At 36.0% G+C, this 19,747-nt stretch overlaps 2 protein-coding genes across 2 annotated transcripts; one reads left to right on the top strand and one right to left on the bottom strand.

Moving 5' to 3' along the window:
* The first annotated feature begins 8,198 nt into the window (after positions 1-8,198).
* On the top strand, positions 8,199-11,752 carry LOC113284271 (RGS1-HXK1-interacting protein 1-like). The gene is made up of 7 exons (XM_026533694.1): positions 8,199-8,642; positions 8,875-8,927; positions 10,274-10,357; positions 10,966-11,018; positions 11,112-11,176; positions 11,273-11,331; positions 11,457-11,752. Exons 1-7 carry the CDS (start codon positions 8,231-8,233, stop codon positions 11,544-11,546), a joined length of 816 nt encoding a protein of 271 aa, XP_026389479.1. The 5' UTR covers positions 8,199-8,230; the 3' UTR covers positions 11,547-11,752.
* Positions 11,753-12,234: 482 nt separating this feature from the next.
* LOC113284272 (chaperone protein dnaJ 13-like) lies at positions 12,235-19,493 on the bottom strand. Its single transcript, XM_026533695.1, has 13 exons — positions 19,201-19,493; positions 18,827-19,113; positions 18,545-18,742; positions 18,302-18,416; positions 17,681-17,767; positions 16,697-16,785; positions 16,333-16,417; positions 16,060-16,113; positions 15,104-15,184; positions 14,423-14,500; positions 13,581-13,817; positions 12,637-12,744; positions 12,235-12,564 (listed from the first exon to the last, which is right to left on the bottom strand). Exons 1-13 carry the CDS (start codon positions 19,354-19,356, stop codon positions 12,508-12,510), a joined length of 1,632 nt encoding a protein of 543 aa, XP_026389480.1. The 5' UTR covers positions 19,357-19,493; the 3' UTR covers positions 12,235-12,507.
* Positions 19,494-19,747: the final 254 nt, after the last annotated feature.

Genomic DNA, 19,747 nt, shown 5'->3' on the forward strand with positions numbered 1-19,747 from the left:
GAAGACTGAAGATCGACGAAGATATTTGGGGAACTTTTGTATTAGGTATGTAAATACTGAACCATTCTATTTTACTCACTAAACCATCATTCTATCTATATAGATTATGTCTTATGACTTTTAATATAGTTACAAAGAAGAAGTTTTGAGTCAAGCGTGTCTTGTGAAAAATCTCGAGATACGATTTAACAAATAAGATGTTCAACCTTCCTTAATGATATTAGTTATATGAATTAATTTGTGGATCAATTGAAAATTGCTCATGCAAAGATTATATCACTTGGGAACGTTTCAATCATCATAAGACAGAAATATGAACTTACTGATATTTCTACTTAAGGAAGGTTGGCAAACCATTTCCCAAACCATAGATATATGAGTTACAGAAATACAGGAAGGTTGGCGAACCAGTTCGCAAACTGCAAGTTCAGTTGGGAACAGTTCATGAACCGATTTACAAACCGTTGTGAACTGAACTTTGTAAGTTGGATAAATATGCTAGCAGTTGACGAACCTGGTTCACGAACTATGGTCAACTAAGATCGGTAGTATTGTATGATTGGCGAACCCTGTTCACGAACCGTACCACCCTGACTCGTGAACAATCCCTGCGGTTCACGAACCATTATACCAATTTTGCCAGTTTATGTTTTAGTATACGATTAAATACTTATTTTCATAATATGTTTAACATTACTATAACTCTCTTAAACACTTCTAAGACTTCATTGATATCTTAAACACTTATCTGTGCGTATCATGATTAAATTCTTTGGTGTTTAAATGAATATCAAATAACTTTTAGTTTTTTGGCTAACTTTCCAAACCGAATAGTCATTATACAGGATTCCATAACCGAACCTATATATGTGCATACTCTTCTATTGTATTTTAAAGACCTAATGTGTTTGCTTGATTCTCAAGTTATCTTAGATAGAATTCTAAACTAACCCTGGTATTTGAAAACTATAAATAAAGCATCTCTTTCAACTGGTAAAGTCAATCCCAAACACTTTGTGTCCTAGTTGATTCTATAGTTGTCTTGTATTGACCTAGATTTCCTCTACGGAACGTTATTAGGTCTACGACTAAAAGACTTCGCTTTGGTGATGTGTGCATCTAGGTACGACTATCTTTACCCTGATAGTTCGTGAATCCTGATCTTGCTTTTCTAATATCGAGGTTTTCATAATCTCTTTCAGGAAAGATAGATAGTAATCGCAAATTTATCTTCGTCTCAGACTTTGTGATTCCTCAAGATAGATATCTAAAGACTGATCTTAGTTTATCTTTCTAAGATTGTTCTTGAGGGGTGGTTAAGAATATAAGATGCTCTTCGTGAGTCGTAAGTTCTGGATTCGTGAGGTTTGCTAGCATTTTTTATTGAAGATAGATTTCTACACCTTGATATTTTATCTAAACGAAAATCAAATAGGATTATCTGTTAGAGGTAGATTGGTATCAAAAGTCATCACTTCGGAAGAAACAACTCTTAGGCTGCTAAGTAAATAAAGTGCGTATAGATTTGCGAGGTTCAAGAGACGTAACGAGCGCGAATATAACTGAATATCTTATAGGATGGATTCAGTATCGACTACATTCTAGTTCGAAGTCTGATAGTAGGCTAGTGTCTGTAGCGGCTTAATAAAATATGGTGTTCAATCTGGACGAGGTCCCGGGGTTTTTCTGTTGTTGCGGTTTCCTCGTTAACAAAATTTATGGTGTCTCGTGTTTTTACTTTTGCACATTATATTGTTTATCTTTATAATTAGATTTACACAGGTTAGTATGTATTCAATCTAAGCATATGCGTCCGCTTAATTACAATCGATTACGAGACTTGTTTCTTGTAAAATTTGTATCTGGAAAGATAGATAACAAGTTTAATCACTTGGTAGAATTCCGGTTATAATATTTGGATACGGCTAGATTGATTTTGGATATTGATTTTTGAGATCATCCAAGTACTCTACTTAACAATTAGGTTCACGGACCTTGTGTTTATATACATATTGATTGAGTAGAGGTTGAGATATAAAATCTATACACATATTTTCACGGATCATTCAGTTGGCCTTCTTTCTATGATATTAATTTTTTTTATACAGGTTTTCGGACGAAAAATTTGGGTGTATTTGGTATCCCCTGCGTTTTCCCTTCCCACTGTGGTATCCAAATATAGATGATGAAAAATAGGGGTATGAAAATGCACGTAAAGATGGTTAAGGTTTGTATGAGGGTGGAAGGCCGAGCACGAACAACTCTTGCCTAAACCAAGAAAATTTTCGTTCAAAGGCTACTTCAGTCATACGAGATAAAGGGTTGGTCTTAACGATTTCCAAAATCGACTGTTGTCTTCTTCCGCATGATATACAGGGAAATTTCGACGATGGTCTGGGACAGAAAATGGCGTCATTGAGGAACACTACCTGGTTGGTCCTGCCAGTAGTCATATGCTTCAATGATTAAACCATGCATGTATAAGTATGAACTAATTTAGACTGTGAAACTGTAAATGGCTTATTAAATCAATTATAGTTTATTTGATGGTACTTGCTACTCGGATAACAGTAGTAATTCTAGAGTTAATACGTGCAACAAACCCCTACTTCGGAAGGGATGCATTTATTAGATAAAAGGCCGACGCGAAATTTTCCCATTGCTCAGATGATTCATGATGACTTGACGGATCGCACAGCCTTTGTGCTGGCGACGCATCATTCAAATTTATGCCCCATCAACATTCGATGATAGCATAGTGGCCTTCTGTGGAAACCTGAAAGATATGAGATCATAGTTCTTAGTTGTAGAAAGAAAGCTCTGAGAGAGATATAGAGAGTGTTAGAGTACTGCTCGTTCGAACTCGCAAGCATTGCTATCTCAAGCTTGTTTGTCAAATTTAGTTGATCAAAACTATAGTCTTGATTTCTAGTCTACTTATAGCTATGTCTCGTATTATGATAGAATGTATAGTTGAGCTTTAGACTTCACGACGTTCGTCGATTGAAGACGAAAATATACTGAGGAGAGATTGGAGTAACTTCATCAACAAAAGGTATGTGGAGACTAAAACTTATCTATCACTCAGAAGTTTATTCTATTTTATCTCCTAATGAGACTAAGTTGTATAGCTAATAGACTTTTATATTATACACATTTGATATTTCGAGATGAGTCTAACTCGGCTATCTATTACTCGAAATATGTGTTGGAAGCTTTTTGCTTTAGCTATGTTCATCATATTCTTGACGAGTTTAGTTGGAAACAATTTATTTGTTGGAAACTAAATAATAAGTCAAAAGATGATCATGTGAAAATTTCCTTAAAACATCTTACATGATTTGTGTGAGACAATCATTTGATGTCGACATGGAAAGTTTCATATTGATCATTCGATCACTTGAAAACTTACTAAGTTAATAGTTTTTGTGAGACGACTATGGTTATCTTCTAAGGATGTTTTAATAATTGAAATGGGAGTTTAGGACAAAACCTTTGTCTGGATACAATACAAAATGCTTGTTGGAGTTGTAATCCAAACACGTTTTTCCTTAACCTAATATTTAGGAGTCTTTATTGAACGAGTTTATGTAGGGTCTCATGAAGTTAGACGTGTGAAAGTGGAACTGGTAGTATGTCCTAGTATTATGGAAATGTATTATGCACGCATTGGTGTTAATGGGTTTAGCAATTTGTAGCCTATAAAAGGTACCATATAATATTAATGGAAATATGTACAAAGTTTTTAATTAATGTAATTCTTCTGAGTTTTGTGTTTGATCTCTCTCTCGATCCTCTCTTGATCCTTGATGGGAAATCCATCATGGTATCAGAGCTGGGGTTGAGAGGTGAGCCGAGAGAGGGTTAAGAAAAATTGTTTTTAAAAATTTTGTTAAGATTTTTTTTTGATATATAGTTAGAAACGTGATGTTATTTCAGAGAGTTGAAAAGAAAAAAATTCCTACGGATTAGGTCTTTGGAAAACAAGGGTTTCCACTGAAAAAAATTGAGAAAGTTTTTTTTTTTTTTGATAAAAAATATTTGGTTACGGTATTTGTTTTGTTGAGAAGATAAAACAGTCATGAAAATATTTCTTGGTGAGTATTTTTTGTTCAAGATATGTAGAGGGGTTCTTTATTTTGTTCAAAATACTATATTAGTCCAAATTATGCAGGATGCTGATCGGCTGACAATGATAATATTTATGACCGTGATGAAGATCGGTGACCGGTAAGATGATGATGATGGCAACAAAAAAATGTTGCTGAAATTTAAGAAATTTAGGATGATGATGAATGATGATGATGATGATGAATGATGAAGATGGTGATCGGATGAAGACGATCATTATGATGATGATAGTGACGACGATGATGGTGAGAATCACAAAGATTACTGAAATTTATGATGATGTTTTAGCTAATGTATGATGCATTGAAAAAAATTAGACGTGTTTGAATTAAGGGAAGGTGTTGGAGTTGTAATCCAAACACGGTTTTCCTTAACCTAATATTTTGGAGTTTTTATTGAACGAGTTTATGTAGGGTCTCATGAAGTTAGACGTAAGAAAGTGGAACTGGTAGTATGTCCTAGTATTATGGAAGTCCTAGTATTATGGAAGTGCATTATGCACGCATTGGTGTTAATGGGTTTAGCAATTTGTAGCCTATAAAAGGCACCATCTAATATTAATGGAAATATGTACAAAGTTTTTAATCAATGTAATTCTTCTGAGTTTGGTGTTTGATCTCTCTCTCGATCCTCTCTTGATCCTTGATGGGAAATCCATCAATGCTTACCTAGTATGCAAACAGTTTTGGTGTGATTCAGGTCCGGGAACCTTGTTTGCATACCTAGTATGCGAACAGTTTTAACTGTTAAAGTCCGCGAACCTTGTTTGCATACCAGTATGCAGATGAATCTACCTGAGCTAGGTCCGAGACTGCTGTTTGCGTATCCATTTGCAAACGGCTGGGCAAGACAAAATTCCGAATGCTATAGTTTGCGTACCTGTTTGCAAACTTAGTAGTTAAAGTTCTAAAATCGGTTTAAGTATGTTTTTCATACTCATGAAAAAATACATTTATGAATTAAGGAATGCAATCTTTGCAAACCGTGGCTTGTTGTTCATGAATTGGTTCTTACGAATCAATCCGATTTTGATTCAATTGGTTCATATATATTTCCATGAAATAGTGAACAATTGAACAACTCCATTAGATTCATTTGATTATGTTTCACGATTGATTGGTCATCATAGTTGATCTAGAAGTGTTAGATGAATGTGGTTAAGAAAAAAGTGTTCATATGGCTAACTTCGGTTAACTGTTATTGAGCCAACTCAATACACACGTTTAGGTACGGTAACCCATATCTAAATGAAAATATATTTCATTTGTGTGTAACTAGCTAAGACCATCCAACAGTGGAGAGATATTGCTTTGGTTTAAAGCAGCCTTAGCTTGAATCTTAGATCAGGTTTTCATTTAACGGTGAATAGTGAATGCTTTGTTACTAAGCTATCTTAGCTTTGATTGAAAACAAATCCTGATTTGAAAGACTATATAAGGGAGAACTCTAGCAACTGAAAAACCTAATCCCGACACTTTCATGTGTCCTAGTTGCGACTAGAGTCGATTCTCCTTTAATTAATCTAGGTTTTTCCAAAACCCTAAGATTTGCTCAAAATTTATCTCCGGTAGGTAAGATATAAAAAGTAATCACAAAGATCTTCGTCTCATTCTTTGTGATTCCAAAATAACTTCTTCTACTACCATATAGTTAAGTTATTGTGAGGTGATTGATATTTCTAGGTTGCACTTCGGGAGTATAAGACTAGATTATCAATTGGTTCTTGTTCACCTTGATTTATTAAAAGACATAATAAAAACTTCGTAGGTATTTCTATGGGAGATAGATTTATCTATCAGAATAGACTTATCTGTGGGAGACATATTTGTTTATAAGTCTTCGAATTTGGGTCGTACCAACTCTTAGTTATGGGTGAGATCATCTAAGGGAATCAAGTGCGCAGAATCCGGCGTGGTTTTAGAGGCATAAGGAACGTGAATGTACCTTAATCGGCGTGAGACTTGGTTAGGGATCAACTACATTCCAGTCCGAAGTTAACTTGTAGTAGGCTAATGTCTATAGCGGCTTAATACAGTGTGGTGTTAAAATCTAGACTAGGTCCCGGGATTTTTCTGCATTTGTGGTTTCCTCGTTAACAAAACTTCTGGTGTCTGTGTTATTTATTTTTCGCATTATATTTGTTTATATAATTGAAATATCACAGATTGTGCGTAGTTCAATCAATTGGTAAATCAGACCTTGTTGCTGGATAAAAATTGATTGGCCCTTGGGTATTGGTCTTTGGTACTGTCCAGGTTATTTCTCATATCAATCGGGCTCACAGAATTATATATGTTTGATTGCAGATTGTATTGAGAAATTGAGATTAAGCTCTTTGATATATTTCTTGATTGAGCTCGCTTTAAGTTTGTGCTCTTGGAATTATATCAGAGTTAGTCCATATAGATTGTCGAACGAATTATTGGGTGTGGTTGTTGTACCCCCGCTTTTTCAGAGAGGTTTATTGGCTAATGCTGCTTCTGAGGTTGTGAAGTTTTTAAAAAAAAAGGCTAATAGTTGTTCTATTAACTCTGTTTATACCTCTGCCAAACCCTAATCTCAATCAGTGAGATAAGGATGAGAAGTAAGATAATTAAGCATTTTTCGCCTAATATCAGGAATAACTAAGGATCAATCAAAATGAGTCTATCCTTCGTAGCTGATTCCTTGTAACATATTGTTCTCTTCCTGAGTGAGTAGGATGATACTCGCATGTGTCATAGATTGCCGAACCAAAACCCTAATTGGTATCCCCTATGTTGTGACTCAGTCAACTTTGGATATGATGTGTCATATGGAAAGGTGATATTCTCCGTAGTCGAAATTGACTGAGGTGGATGAATGTCACTTTATGCATGTGATGGTCCGCCTAAGTTATATGGAGAGCTTGAGGCGGATTAATACATCCATGTGTGTCACATGAGGAACACAAGATTGGATAAAGTCAGGTATTAACTTGATGGCCGTTTTTCATAAGAAAGCCAGGGCATGAACATCTATGTAGAGAGGTATGTACTGATATTTCTTTTTTATCCATAAGAGCAAGGCAAGTCGTTGTCTAATCAAAAGAACAAGGAAAGTCGCATGTCGAACTAAGATCGGGGACATAATAATTCTTTTATGATTGGACAAAGATTTTATATTTTTTGTCCAACCATATAAGCATGATAAATGGTTATCCAACCATAAGATCAAGGAAAATTAGTCGTCGAATAAAGAGAATAAAGAGTGGAGGTGAGGCTACTCATAAAACAAGTTTAAACCTGGAGTCTATCTTTGAGGAGAATAGATACCATAACTCCCTTGTGAGGATGATTAATAAAACTGATCAATATTGTAGAAAGATGACACAAGTTTTTTTAAATGAAATTGACGTTTTGTCTTGTTTTCGTAAGTTTTGTCTTAATAAGGCTAACCTGAAATTTTACTTACCGCAATAAGTCTTGTCTCGATAAGGTATACCTCAAAGCTTGCCTTACCTCGATAAGGCGTGTCTTATTATCACCTACCTAAAATATCTCGCCTTATTCTTGTAAGCCTTTTCACGATACGTCTTGCCTGAAAACTTGGCTCATCTTGATAAGCCTTGTCTTAATAAAGCTTATCTGATATCTTGTCTCCCCTTAATAAGCCTTGTCCAGGTAAAGCTTTTCTAATTCTTCATCTTTACTCGACTTGAGTTGTGTTTCACGATATTTTTGCAAGTTTAAGCCATATTCACTAGATTTAGGTTCGGTTTGACCAAATAAACCAGTTCATACATCGCCGACTTAAAAAAAATCGTTTTACCTTTGGTAGAAAAAGCACCATCTACACCCACTAACAAATTTTTTGAGATTTCTCCTAAGTGAATTCCACCATCAAACGATAAACCCACCAAAACTCATTAGTCTATGACTTTCCATAGTTAATTTAAAGTCACGTTCCCAAACGAGTCAAATGTGCAGATCCAAGACTTAGTCGGTTGGTGAGAATCGTGAGATGGACTCGTGGGTTAATGGTCACTACAGAAGGCCCATACCCATCCTCAAGATCAGGCTAGGCCCTTCTATATCCCCACTAAAAGAGAAGAAAAGCAGTGAGAAGAAAAGAAGAAGAAATGGGGATGAATGCTACAGAAGAAGACTCCGGCAATGAAAATAAACCAGAGATAATTGGGTTGGTAGAACCATCAACCCTAACCCAAGGTGGTGGTGGCGGAGGATCAGTTGAAGATATGTCATCTCCATGGATTGATTACGCTATCCAACAAGCTAAATTCATTCAGAAAACCCTAGAAGAAAACATTGATTCAACTATTCAATATTCTGGATCCCGACTTTGTGAAATCCGTTCTACTTCTTCTGCTCATCTCCATCAAACTCTTGATTCTTTGAAAGAAATGAAGTCATTGTATGGTGATTATGAAGATGTTTTGTTTGGGAAGTTAAAAGAAGGTATTGTTGTTGCTGCTTCTCATCAAACTGTCACGGCTGGAGCAGCAGTTGGATTAGGATTATTGCTACTGAAAAGTATGTTCTTCTTCTTATGGTATTGTTATTTGATTCGAAATTTTAAATGTTTGTTATTAAGAGTGAAAGAATTGTGTTCATATCATCACATTTTGGATGAAATTGATAATATGATTAGTTTGAGTTTCTGTTATGTGACTAGCGTTGTAAATGATTTGATTTATATGGTAATGTTTATTGCAAATGTTTACTGTATGTCTTTAAGAAGATGAATTTATTTTTCGCAATGCAGGGCCGAGGCGTTTCTTGATCAACCACGCTTCGCGTCTTTTCATGAGTGAAGAGGTAAGTTAGTTATTTGTTGTGCTTTTTATGTTAATGACACTGAAAAGTTATTGTAAGAGTTCGTATCATAGTGTGTATTTCATATTCTATTCACTGTCCAAAACTTGGTAATGTGTGAATTGCCTCGATCGTCTTAGACAGTTCATCTTATACGTTTAGGAACCTTTCCTCCTTAGAATTTTTTTGATGAACAGATGAAACATATATATTAAGCTGTGGCAAGGTTTACATCAAACTTTTAGCAGAATTTGGCGACCCATAGCATTTTTTGACATATGTCTAACTCTTCAAAGCAAAGAGATGGAGTTGGGCTTTTGAGTATGTTCTTAGCAAGAAAGTCGGCCAATCTATTACATTTCTTATTTACATAACCAAACTTAAAAAATATTAGAATGTTGTCTGTAGCTATTTGCATCGTTTAGGATAGCACCACTCCCCAAGTCACAGAATTTCTACTCTCGACAAAGTAATCTGTGACATCTCTATTATCTTTAAGGAAGAGAACTTTTTCTAACTGTAGCTTTAAAACCCACTTTACAGCTTCTCTGGCAGCTCTGGCTGCAGCTACCTCGCTGCTCCAACATCTCCCTTATCCTCCTGCAATGTCCACAGCATTGTTACCACTATTAGAGATTCTAACCAGACCATTAGCAAAATTATGAGAATTTTTATTTAAGGCAGCATCAAAGTATATCACATCCTTATCAAGGTTAATATTATTTTCTAAGCAAAGAGAAGGTCATCGCTACAAGGCATTTTCTCCTTTGGGGTGATTCTCTCAACTTTGTCTCTCTGAATGAGTGACCGACTGACTTGTTTAATTTGGTTTATTAGTGTTGTAAGATTTGGCTGGACTTTCTCAAAGGCCACTTTACATCTAAACTTCCAGATATCTATAAAGCTCTTTCGTTTTATCAAGGTTCTTATTGTCCAACCAGTGCACCACTCCTTGAAATTTAGAGTATTAGAAGCAGCTCCAGTTAGCTCGAGTCCGCTCCAAATAGCCTGAGCAAAAACACAATCACAGAAGAGATGTATAGTGGATTCAATAACACTGCTGTTCCATGGGATGCAGTTGGACTCAATAGGCACAAATCTAGAAACTTTCCCTCTAACAAGTAGGCGATCAGTAGTAGCTCTCCCCAGAAAATGGAAGATATAAATGTTAATTGTGTTCCTCATAATTACGTGAAGGTATAAAGTCTCATGTTGACCGGATGTTTCTGTTAGTTGGAAATTTAGAGCATATACATCAAAATTCAGAACATTAGCTGATTCGTTCTTTGTGATTGGTCTTGCGGTTATTTTGTAGTAGGTAACATGACAAACATTTTGTCTTGCAACAGGCTTTGCTGTCCAGAGCTGAGAGTAAAGTGAAGGAATTGCGACAAGCGGTTGACCTTGTGAAGGCTGAAAGTGAAAAACTGGAGGTATTTTTATCTTTTTGGATGCTTGCATATATGCTCACTTAATATTATTATGCAGTTAATAGTTTTGGTAATTCTTCCACAGCTTCTAGTTTTGCTTCGTTAAGACCATCCACAATGTTGCCAAAATATAGCATGTATGCTATAATTTTTCTCACATTGGTCCTTGCTAAAGCTCAATTACAGGATATATGCTATAGCTGAATGCCAAATTTAGCAATATGACAAGGGCTAGTTCTGAGAACTGGCCTAACTTGAGGCTAGTCCTAGCTAGGTTCGAGAACTGGCCTAACAACAAGGCTAGGTTTGAGAACTTTTTTGGTATATGGGGCTCACTCTTTGAGTTAGTTTCACTATAAGGATGTCTTTGAGAACTAGCCTAGCATCATGCTCCTTCTCAGTTATAGTCCATGAAAAGAATTTTTTGCCCACTACAATGACTTGCTATACCCAAATCCAAAGTTAAATTTAGCTTTTAGTTTAGCTTTTACCATACACACATTGTGGAGGTCTAAAATGGCAACACTAGTTAAGATTATTATATCCATTCAAATGATGTAGTTGTAGAGCCCATTTGCTTCCGTATTAAAATATTTTATGATCGCTTACAGCAAAAGGCTCTACAAGCGGAAGAGGAGATGCGGCGAGGAAGAACAAAACTTAGGTCTGTTGCAGCTATAAGTTGAGATTTAGAGTATTCATCTGGTGTCTCGGTGATTTCATGGTTTCATCTGTTTAAACTGGTTTTACAATGCAGACAAGCTGGAGATCAGATTCAAGGTGTTATTCGTTCTGCGTATAAGATTGAGAAACAAGCCAGAGGTACACAAACATTTCTTCCTTAAAATACTTGCTTAGTTGACAGTTCAAATCTCGTGTCCAGTGGAGTTTTATCTAAAAGCATTTTCTTTCGAACAGGCTTGAAGGATATTGTTGGAGAACTTCCAAGTAGAGAAGCATCTCGATTTCGGTCACAGGTCAGTTGCTCGTTCAAGTTCTATTTGTGAAATCTGAAGCTTAATGCGTTTTTCATGTTTCTCCTGAGACTTTTTTGTTTTCTTTGTAACAATGAATACTGATTACGCTCTGTTGATTTTTCAAGGTTTCCAACCTGGCTTCTGAAGCTAAAGGAGAAAGAAATTCTCTTACTAAAGAGGTGTCAAGGATTAGCAACTATGGAATATCAGTTTGATACATTTTGTCCCGACTTAAATGATTACTACTCAGTCATTTGAATTTTGAGAAATATTACAAGTTTGTAACAGGTTTTGCTATCTGGATAAATATAAAGAGATGGGATTTTTTTCATTGTGTCTGACGCAAATAAGATGTAAAATTTTTAAATATTTTTTCAAGGCTAAGATCATCTATGCATTAGCATAGTATGTTGATATACAAGTCTTCAATATTACAGATCTAGGGGGAAAGAGTGAAATGGCTCCGTGTTCAACAGACTGAAATGCTCCTTTACAAATGTTTTTATGGGATGGGAATATGCAAATCCCAGAAACTGGCCAAAAAGATCAGGAACTGACATTACTAGCAGTCTATTTGGAAATTAAGAAAGTACTTGCCAAGAGTGATGTTGATTTTTTATGTAGACTTCCTCTGATGTAAATGTTGTAGCAAGAGAATTTGGTAATTGTAGGATCCATAAACTAATTTTTGCAGAATGGAGGAATAAATATCCTAAATTTGTTAGGCCGATGAGTTTAGAAGCTGGCGACGAAATATGAGTGTATGGAATTCCAAGTCTAATTTCTTTGTTTTCGAACTACCCAAGAAGCACTCTTACACAGATATCGATACTCTTTTCTTAATTCTTTGAAAAAACTATGCATACAGATAACACTGAAAATTATAGATAATAGATAACAATGAAAACGGAGCAGAACTTATTAGAGCTTGAAGTTTCAAAACCTGTAATTACACAAAAATGGAACTGAAGTTCAACTAATGTACACAACATAGGGTGAAACTCTAATCCTACCCTACCTCGAGTTATCTGAAAAGTAAAAAGAAGCTTGTGGAAAGACAACATTTTTTATCTTTCTCCTTTGTCAACTTGAAGTCTAAAGAAATAGATCAAAATCAAATAATATTAGCTTTTCTGTAATACAATTTTGTTTGTTTCCCTATAACACTGGTCTAAATTATATTCTGTGTTCTGCCTGAGGTACCACCAATTCGTCGTAGTCGTCGACTAAAACCTGTACAAATCAACAATGTCAATAACTTATGCTAGGGAGAAAGGGAGGGAAAGTGGGAGGTAAGGAGTATACCTCATATCTGTCACCACCATAGGTGTACTCCACATGCAATTGCTTAGGTTCTCCGGGACAAGGATCACAGAAGCCCATAATGCCCGACTTCTTCACACCTGGATGTAGCTGCATCAACAAGTAGAACAGGTGAAATTATTCCCAAAGAGCACATTTTACAGTAACCTTTCACTATAGACTTTCTTTCCTCAAGAATGCTCTACAGAGCTGGTGCTAGAGAGTACTCAAAGATTGAAATTTTTGTAATCCTAGTTTGGCTAGCTTATACTTTTACTTTGGTTCACTCATTATAAATTACTCAATGCTCAAGAAGTACCACCTATTGCACTACTTTTTCTTTTTGCTAGTTGCAATGTATTTCTTCCAATAACCAATTGTACCAAACATGAGACGGACTCTAGATAATCGATCTAGAACTAAACAAGCCTGGCACCAAGATCTGAAGTACGGGTCTAAAATAATATAGTTTCATGACCCTATTCAACTTGATTCTTATTTGGTTTTTACTAGTATTTACTTATCAATTAAATCCCTGGACTTCTTTAATTCTATAGAAGTATTTAAGCGTGGTCAGTTATACATCCTGGCCATGGTTGTGTGGGGACATATCTAAAATCTGCCCCATGATCATGCATTCACTCCTTTGTAGTTTTGGTTAGTACAACTACTAGGGATATCTCATGGAGAAAAACTTCAAAGCTAGTGCAAAACTAGATAACCAAGTTTCAAGTTATGAAAAAGCATGCATGACATATCATCAAAAAACATGCATGACATATCATCAAAATAGAAGTCCAGATGAAAGAAAAGAAAAGTTTCTATGGGGTAGTAGCAATAACATCAAGCAAGCTAAACAGATGTTAAGTCGAGCTGCGAATTTGGACACCCCAGCAACAGATTTTGCAGGGAAATCCTGAGGACTCGTAAAAGTTAAAGAATAATACCTTAAGTTGGCCCGAATCAGTTACCAAAAAGTTCAGAGGTAAGGTAACATCCAGGATTTGGGAAGCTACCTCCTCTTCTACTTCTTGTGATTCACTCCCTTTGAAAGCTTTACGATTTCCATACAACGCTTTGATAATTACCAACCCGTCTTTTTCTAGTTGCTTTGTTGTCTTCCTAGTGGCCACATTTAATAATAACTGCTGAGCTTTATCAGCTTTTCCCCTTGCCTCCCTGACCTGCATAAATATAAAAAGAATAAGAGTAAACAAAGACTAGAAAAATAGAAAAACTATATTTCAACCTATGGGAGGAAGAAATATATCATGCACACACTTCAATCCATTTTACAGTACAAAAAACACTGATGAGAATATCAAAAGCAACCAAGTCTAACTGCCTATCTACACCAGAATCTGTGATCGCGGAACTATAACTATCATGGATGCATGTCCTTCTTAACAAATTCCCAACAGGACGATCGGGGTATAAAAGACAAAAAATTTCTAAAGCTCGAGTGATGAACTTCACCCAACTTTTCCATAAAACATTTCCAACCATATTTTACATAACACGTATAATTAATCTTGTATAGAGGTAGCGGGCAAACATTTCAATGAGCCATACTGGAGTCATTGTGTGACAACTTAATAAGAGTTGAGAAAACATATATCCGGTTCTCTGAAGAACAAGATTCCTACAACCTCAATCAGAACCGGCAATTTAGTGTTTCAAGATTTCCTGCTGACTAAATACTTTCAGGACCAAAAAATGTAACAGGAAAAACATGCATGGAGCACATGGAAATGTAAAGAAAGATTAATATTAACAAAAAAAAACACACCTGAGCTGAAGATTGTTCCAACTTATCCAGTGCTTTTCTGCGCTCCCTTTTGAGGAAATAAGGTTTGAGAACAAATGTCTGTTGATTGTGCAAATCAAGAGTAGTAGGGATGAGTCTTGGGGAACACATGAATAACTGGCCAAAGGAACCTACAAAACTGAACTGAATGCAACAGATAATTGTTTGTCTTCCGAATTAAGATCAACACGTGAAGGGATGGAAAGTAAATCAGGGCATTTTCAAAGTAAATGAATCATACACAATATACAGATAGTACAGTCAATGCTCATAGTGATAGGATCTGATAGTGTCAATACAGAAAATTCAGCCGAAAAGATAGGGGAGAAAATACAGCTGTACAGTTTTTATTTATCAGACCATCAACACCAGGTAGTCAAAGTTCATATGTTCCTTTAGACTACATCTACATATAATTCTTCTTCTTGCTCAAGTCCGATAAACATGAATGACAAAATGAGAATTGGTTCGTGCAATGGTCCAACAAAACACCAAACATCAAATCGATAATACTTGATATACCAAAATATCCTCCTCAGGTGCTATAAAGTACTGCCTTTTTTTTTCCTAGGTCACGGGCTCACAGCTATAAAGTACTGCACACTAAAGTGACCAGAATTTGTTGGAGAAAACAAAGAAGAGCAAGTTATGCTCCAAACTAACCTTGAGGAGAAAATAAAGCGACGTTGGAAGCACCAATGCACCAGCTGCGAATCCCCCAGTCAACTCACTTGAGAGCAGTATCTGCATAAAATATAGCGGATATGAATCATGAATGATGCAGAGAAAAACCCTCTCCTCAATCATTGTGTTTTTATACTGAACAAGTACAGCATGTTAAATCAAAAATACCAATATAAAATGCCAAATTCTCTGAACAAGCAGGGTTGCAGGGGTAGCATGCAACTCAGTCAACACTCTACACCTTTCTCTATTTTAGGTTTAGATCACTGAGTAGTGTAAGTGTTCAATAAGCTATTACAGAGTCTTGACACTATATAAACATGCACTGCTTAGCATCAGCGATGATGGTCCAAATATTGAAAATGACAAAAGTACTCAGTCCTATAATATTGAAAAGTTGAAACTATTGAAAAACATCCAAGACTAATCACGAAAACCCTGTTGAACGATCCCAGCAGATCCTCCATTTCAAATTACATATCAAGTAGAAACGACCAGGTTTGTTGGTACCTATGAATCAGGAGGTTTTACGAAATCCACAAACCTATGCACCGGCATTTATAAACTTCAGTCCCGCAAGGATATTGTTTATTTAAGTTATAGTAATTGTACTTGTATGACACAAATAATACGACTGACAAGCTATGTCAATTAATTGCAGGAACACATACAAATGACGGCATACAAGATGTTTAACATTTTTCTGGAAAGGTGTCAATGCTGCAATGAAATAATATTTTAAAACTAAAGACTTAAAAATAGTGTTCTAAGCAGATAACTTCAAGACTACAACTTGTTACAAATCCGAACAGTGTCAGCAACAGGCTTATATTAACTCTCAATATGAATTGAAGATAAACTAGTGTAGTAAACACTAGAAAGGGATGCATTTTGTATACACAGACTACATAATTTCAAAAATGCAGTCTACTTACAGGAATAAGTAGCTTTTGGCCTCCACGGTGGAATTCGAATCTCCACGAGACCCCCTACCAACAAAAAAGGAAAAAAAAAAGGTTAAGTGATAGCACTAATGCAGTACATGTATACATAAAAAGCCCAATCCAATTAGGAAGCACACCAAAAGATAGCAGTAGGGTTCCTGAAGAAGCAATGAATACTAAACCTATAGCTACTAAAGTCTTGGCATAAAAAAAATGGAAAACAAAAAATGATTAGCAGAATCTATAAAAGTAGTAACATGTCACCTGAATCCCTATTGTATAGAACCACCGGACAGAGCTGAAATCTGATAGTTTCCTCCCACCCCCAACTTCAAACTCGAGAGCAGTGCTGTAAACAAAAGGGGAAGGTCATAAAAGATCTACTAACAAACAGACACACACCGGTGTCAGTAACGAGCATCCATACTAAATTGCCAATACTGTACTCAATAAGACCAATACAATTGTATGTTTACAGTTTTATACATTATCTGTATGCATGCCATAGACCCTGACAGATATATTCCAAGCCATCTCAGTTCTCGCTAGTTTCTTAAGCAAATTGTTCCCTCCTAACAATTCAAGCAGATTATACAAATAGATTGTTACAAAACAAACTTGAACACACCTTCCAATTTTCCCTGCTATCCGACCATGAGATTTGGAAGAGAAATGCCGAGTATATTGACCTGACGCCCCGATAAAGCTTGTCCCAAACTGCAAAGGAAAAACATTTGAATGAAACAATGCATATATAGAACAAACAAATATCCTTACATGAAGGAGAGGAAAGAAACCTCAAGGGAAACAAGGAAATTGTGAAGTAAGTGTTCAGCAGACACCAAATTACATTTATAAAAATGCTAACGAAACCAAAATAACACTATTACATGGAGGATTTTTATTGCACGCCTCTGCAGGACAAAATAATTAAATTAGAAAACTTGGAGAGCTAGAGAGATTATATGAGGGCTTAAGTTGCCCATACAATGTGGGCTATTCTCAACAGCGCCGGGGTTAAGGGTACAGGGTTTGGAAAGAGACTATTCAATATTATCCACTGCTGCAAGAAGAAAATCGACCTGAACAAAAAATCTAGCACGCACCAAACTTTGTCTTTTAAGAACTGTGGAAGAATGGTTCTAAAAAATGAAGACAAACTTGGCCTCCAAGATTTGTACAAAAAGCTTTGATATTAGAAATTAGTGAAATGACAAGCAACTCCGTTTATGAAATGCGTAGACGCAACTAAGCAGGAGACGGGACAAGCTCTGCTGAATTTTGTGCAGAACGTTGGAATCTTATTATTCTTGAATGAAATGCCTTTTTTTATCAAACATGTAGACACCTGTTCAGGTTTCTCTCACTCGAGGCTTTGACCACTCATCACATTCAAGATGGAATCGTAGTCTTAGGATAAAAATCCCTAAAGTTACAATGTTTTGCAAAATTATGTACTCCTTTTTGGTTCAAAATATATTAGTATATCCAAAAACATACAGAAGAAAACCCAGGTCCCAGTATCAACTTTTAAAATATGCAAAGAAGAAAAGCAGTAAAATATCTCGAGAAGTTGAGAGCATCTAGGTTGCCCAGAAAAAAAAAAGAGTACCTTAAGTTCTCCGGTAGCAGATGTTTTCTCATCCTTCTTTTGCCATCCAACAGCAATAGAAGATTCCACACCTAAAGAAAGTTGTATCTGAAAAGACGATACAATGTTATCTTCATAAAGCAGCCTACAGAAAGTAAGGTTAGAGGACGAATAATTCATATCTCTAGGAGCTGGAGTTTAACAATTAGTATGAAGTCGTGAACAAAATGGCATCGTACAGATATAACATTTTTTATTGTGCGCCTCAAGCAGAGCAGAAGACAACCACTCTTTACCCAGAGCCCAAAATATGAAATAGGGAACGACATGAGGAGCACAGAGGAGCATACACATTAAGTTATGAGTTATATACAACAAACCATTCTTTTACAAATTAAAATAGATATAAACGATGTGCCTTAAATGACAACATAATTCAGGGGATGAGGCATCCCTCATTACTTATGTTGCTAATATTTAAGCTGCCCCGAGAAGAAACTTGTGTATTAGATAAAATTTGCAAGTTCAGTTGGTGAAAGTATAGAAACATAAGTTAGGTTAGCTTAGATGAGGTAAATAAACCTAGTTGTTACTCGATCATGAAATAAACAATGAGTTTTTGTGTACAGTGAAGAAGCTTACGTTTCCACTTGATGACTCAGAGAGCTGCCGAGTCCATGCATTAGATAGATTGACTGAGCCATCTCTCAAGGAAACGGCAATACCACTTGTTGCACTTGAGTGAACCGACAGGTGGCTGAAAAAATACAATTACAATAAGAAATGGTCATTAGACGGTTGTGGTTGTGATAGCAAAGGGAATGATTAAGCTGGCAAGAGCTACTAAATGGAAATTGATCCGACTTAGAAAAGCAATTTCCATACCGTGTCATCTGTGCCCCAATTAATGCTCGCAGACCAGCTGAAACCATGAACTCCGCCGAAGCAACAGAGGAAACCTGATGTCTCAATACTGCAGTAGCAAATCCACCACCAGAATTGTTATTAACACTAAGATTTCCACCAATTTCTATAGCATTCCGCTTTGATATTTGAGACTGAACTTCACTGGACATTGCCATCCTGATGATCATTTCAACAAGGAGTTAGTAATGCCAACAGATAAAAAAAACTTCACAAATTTATGACATTCACTCACTCACTCACCCCTGCATGATGCCACCGCCATCTAGAAACTGCGGCAAAGACATATCAGCAAGAACTAATCCCGACGGTCGAACATGAGATGAAATCTCTTCTTCTTCCTTTCGCCGTTTTAATCTCTCAATCTCCTCTTTAATTTCATCAGCTTTACTAAGTTTAGGTCCAAGTTCTAAACCAGAATTCAATCCTTCCATACCATATATATCATAAATCTGTCTCTTATTCTCATCTGTTAAAATTTCATAAGCTTCACATATCCTTTGAAAGTTTTGTGTAGCTGTATCTTTCATCTGAAATTGAATTTAAGTACAATACAAATTAAGGTTTAAAGCAAATTACAAAAATTAAAGAGATTAGTAGTGAAATTGAATTGAAACCTGATCAGATTGGTATTTATCAGGGTGGTAGATTTGAGCCCATTGACGATATGCTTTTCTAATTTCATCATCTGGAGCTTCTGGAGATATGTTTAGTAAAGCGTATAGCTCTGTGTGAGGAGGACGAGCTTTTGATGCTGCTTCATCTTCCTTCATCTCTTCTTCTTCTTCTTCTTCTTCTTCTTCTTCTTCTTCTTACTTCAATCGGAAAATCAGTAGCAGTCGGATTTTACAACGGTCTAGGGTTTTTAGGGTGAGAGGAAGGTTTTAATTTAGGGAGGTGAGGTGGTCTGACTTGGGAGAAAAGAAGGATGGTGAAGGGCGGTATAATATTTTCTTACTTTCAGATGAAACTACAAGGGTGTCTCCAGCGCGTTTGGCTAGAAGCAGAAGTCATGAGCAGAAGTCGAAGCAAAAACATTTTGCTTCACCAAAAATTGTCTTTTTTGTTTTTAGAAATCATTTTAAAATTGTGTATCCAAACTAGTTTCTGACTTTTTGTTTTCGGAAGTCAAAAAACAACTTCTGGATGTGTAACCATCTAAAG

Source organism: Papaver somniferum, chromosome 5 (assembly GCF_003573695.1).
Source record: "Papaver somniferum cultivar HN1 chromosome 5, ASM357369v1, whole genome shotgun sequence".
NCBI lineage: Eukaryota > Viridiplantae > Streptophyta > Magnoliopsida > Ranunculales > Papaveraceae > Papaver > Papaver somniferum.

Excerpts from the sequence above, each read along its gene's own strand:
- LOC113284271 (XM_026533694.1), top strand. The coding sequence starts at position 8,231 with ATGGGGATGAATGCTACAGAAGAAGACTCCGGCAATGAAAATAAACCA. Across the intron at positions 11,177-11,272 it reads GATTGAGAAACAAGCCAGAG|GCTTGAAGGATATTGTTGGA; the intron begins GTACACAAACAT and ends TCTTTCGAACAG. Across the intron at positions 11,332-11,456 it reads CATCTCGATTTCGGTCACAG|GTTTCCAACCTGGCTTCTGA; the intron begins GTCAGTTGCTCG and ends TGATTTTTCAAG.
- LOC113284272 (XM_026533695.1), bottom strand. The coding sequence starts at position 19,356 with ATGAAGGAAGATGAAGCAGCATCAAAAGCTCGTCCTCCTCACACAGAG. Across the intron at positions 18,743-18,826 it reads GGCGGTGGCATCATGCAGGG|GATGGCAATGTCCAGTGAAG; the intron begins GTGAGTGAGTGA and ends AATGATCATCAG. Across the intron at positions 18,417-18,544 it reads ATTGGGGCACAGATGACACG|CCACCTGTCGGTTCACTCAA; the intron begins GTATGGAAATTG and ends GTATTTTTTCAG.